The sequence below is a fragment of the Austrofundulus limnaeus genome, unplaced genomic scaffold, assembly GCF_001266775.1.
Source record: "Austrofundulus limnaeus strain Quisiro unplaced genomic scaffold, Austrofundulus_limnaeus-1.0 Scaffold48, whole genome shotgun sequence".
Classification (NCBI taxonomy): domain Eukaryota; kingdom Metazoa; phylum Chordata; class Actinopteri; order Cyprinodontiformes; family Rivulidae; genus Austrofundulus; species Austrofundulus limnaeus.
This window is the reverse complement of record NW_013952450.1, coordinates 2,071,598-2,074,309: the sequence shown is the minus strand read 5'-3', so window position 1 is coordinate 2,074,309 and position 2,712 is coordinate 2,071,598. Positions and strand designations below refer to the sequence as shown.

The window sequence follows — 2,712 nt, the reverse complement described above, 5'->3', positions numbered from 1 at the left end:
CCTGAATCCCAGGTTCGACTATCCGATGGACCCTCCTCTCCAGGACCCCTGAATAGACCTTACCAGGGAGGCTTAAGAGTGTGACCCCCCTGTAATTGTAGCACACCCTCCGGTCCCCCTTTTTAAACAGGGGGACCACCACCCCAGTCTGCCAATCCAGGGGGACTACCCCCGATGTCCATGCGATATTACAGAGTCGCGTAAGCCAACACAACCCTACAATATCCAGAGCCTTAAGGAACTCCGGGTTCTGTTGGCTATATTATATTGTATAAATCAATAGCTAACCAATTATATATTAGAAACGTATAAAAAACATTCATTCTTATTGCAGTTCTTGCATTTCTTTAGAGTTTCTCATTAAGAAACAAATATATCAAAGACAAATTTTTCCCCATCCTGTTTTTCAAGGACTGAGGAAAAAGTAAAAATGACTGATTGTGTTAGTAAAAGTCCAACCTCTTGCCCGGCTGAGGGATGGTGTGTGTCCTCACACACACTTAGGGAGATGAGGCAACGTGTTCGATTAAAGCTTCGACAGCTGGCAGCACTGCGAGACTCCGTTACATTACTTCTGCAATCATTCCGTGCCAGAGGCGCCCCAGAATTTACATAAAATAATTTATCAGCAGCCRCAGTCCATCGCGGTGCGCATTGTGCACACTAATCCCCCCCCCCAAAAAGAGGTCCACAAGTGGATAAAGTGAAGCGGAACAAGGTAAGAAAACAGACACGTCCTTGTAAGTTTAAATGTCAATCACAGAAACCAATTAAAGACTTTTAGAAAGTCAGCATCAGGAACTGTTGGGTTGTGGGTACTAATTATTACATTAGGCTTTGACAGAGGTTCCTTGTTATGTTTTAGTGTTTTATTGAGAGAGGCTGTGGCAGCTGAGGATTTGAAGGGAATGCACACGTAACTGAGCGCCAGACAGAACAAGACATGAAAACAAAACGGGACACTTACATAGAAGCAACCTGCCGTATTTTTCTTCTTTATTCCCGGTGCATTCACTGGGAATGATGCAACGCTTTGCATTTAGCTGCGGTTAATTCAGCGTTAAAGAGAGATGAATCTCAGCCAGGGGGACTCGGCTATATTTGCAACTGGCTGTGGTCCACCACTGTAGTGCTCTCCACACTTTGGTCACTTATCATTGCGCGGCTGATGGAAGGCAGCTGGTAATGCTGCACACATGACAGCCATTGGACAACAGCAAACCAACCGTGTGATGACAGAGCAGACGACGGCGGCTCGAAACATTCTGATTGTCAGCARTCATTAACGTTAATCTKTTAATGCAGACATACGACCAGTCATCCCCAGTCGAGAGGGTTTACGGTGGTCTCCGGTGCGGAGGCGAGGCTTTACACTCACTCCACGCAGCGCTTCAGGGTGTGGCCCTCACTGAGCTGATCGGGGAGTTTGTTGCAGCCCGTGCAGAACTTGAAGGTTTCCTCCATCTTCTGGAACATCTCCTTGTAGTTGCGGAATGAGATGCCTTTAGTTTTCCCCTCAACTGCAGCCCTAATGAAAGAAACACACTCATGATGGGCACAACAGCACACAGGCCAACCTCACAAACTCCAATCCATTAACGCTCAGAGTGCTTGTTGTGAGTGACTTGGAGCTACTTCCACACCAAATTGTAGCTTAGCTCAATATACATATAAGTGACCGAGCTGTAGCCATTTTTGTGTTTTATAAGTTCAGCTGGCTGTGGCGGCCATCTTAAATCGGTTTGACTCCAAAACTTAACCAGCTGTTGTTGTCCATCCAGTGATTACTTCCTGAAAGTTTTGATCGCATTTGTCCTGTGGTTCATGAGATATTTTGCTAACAGACAGGCGCACACGTACAGACAAAAGCAGCATACCTGTATTCTCTGTAGTCCTTCATGTTCAGCTTGTTGAGGATGACCTTAGAGAGGCCAGGCACGTTGGAGTCTAGAGAGTAGAAACCGGACAGGTCGGAGAAGACGCTGTCAGTGCCTGGAGTGAAGGATGATGGGAGTGCTGGGGTCTGGGACGCCATGCTGCGCTCAGTTCTCTGCACYGGAGGACGTAAGAAACAGTGAAAACATGGCGCCTTTTTCTTTAATCGCAAAAAAATCTAATGTTAGCTTCTGCTTTTCTTTCTCATTTTAAAATGAAAGTTAACAAAAACACGTTTTTAAAACACCGTCTCTCTCTCTCTCTCTCTCTCTCTCTCTCTCTCTCTCTCTCTCTCTCTCTCTCTCTCTCTCTCTCCATGATCCTGTTGACAGGGAACTTTCATGACAGGAGGATCCTCCAAATCTCTCGCCACCCGAGGTTTCATTTGTTGTCCTTGACAGAAATCCTCCACCCCACTAAACTGACACCCCCACCACACACACACATACACACACACACACACACACACGTTTGTTTCTCGACCCCGTGGGGACCTTCCATTGACTTCCATTCATGATTTTTTTTAGACTTTATAGCCTAACCCTGACCATATACTCTAAAATTAACCTCACAGAAACTTACCTGACCCTAAACCTAACCCCACACCTGGAACATGCATTTGGACCCGTGAGGACCTGACAGTGGTCCCCACGATTCACTTCGGTCCCCACCTGGCTGCTTTTTTTTGTAAAAAATACCCCACGTTGTAGGAAAAACACACACACACACACACACACACACACACACACACACACACACACACACACACACACACAC

The 2,712-nt window shown here is 46.3% G+C and overlaps 1 protein-coding gene across 1 annotated transcript in view; it reads right to left on the bottom strand.

Annotated features, from left to right (window-relative positions):
- The window catches only part of LOC106517413 (putative protein MSS51 homolog, mitochondrial), a 16,101-nt gene that overhangs the window by 11,983 nt on the left and 1,406 nt on the right, over positions 1 to 2,712 (bottom strand). Inside the window, exons 2-3 of the mRNA XM_014008237.1 lie at positions 1,878 to 2,050; positions 1,378 to 1,528 (exon numbers count right to left, since the gene is read on the bottom strand). Of these exons, the coding sequence (XP_013863691.1) occupies positions 1,378 to 1,528; positions 1,878 to 2,035 (309 nt within the window). The 5' untranslated portion in view covers positions 2,036 to 2,050. The remainder of the gene's footprint in view (positions 1 to 1,377; positions 1,529 to 1,877; positions 2,051 to 2,712) is intronic.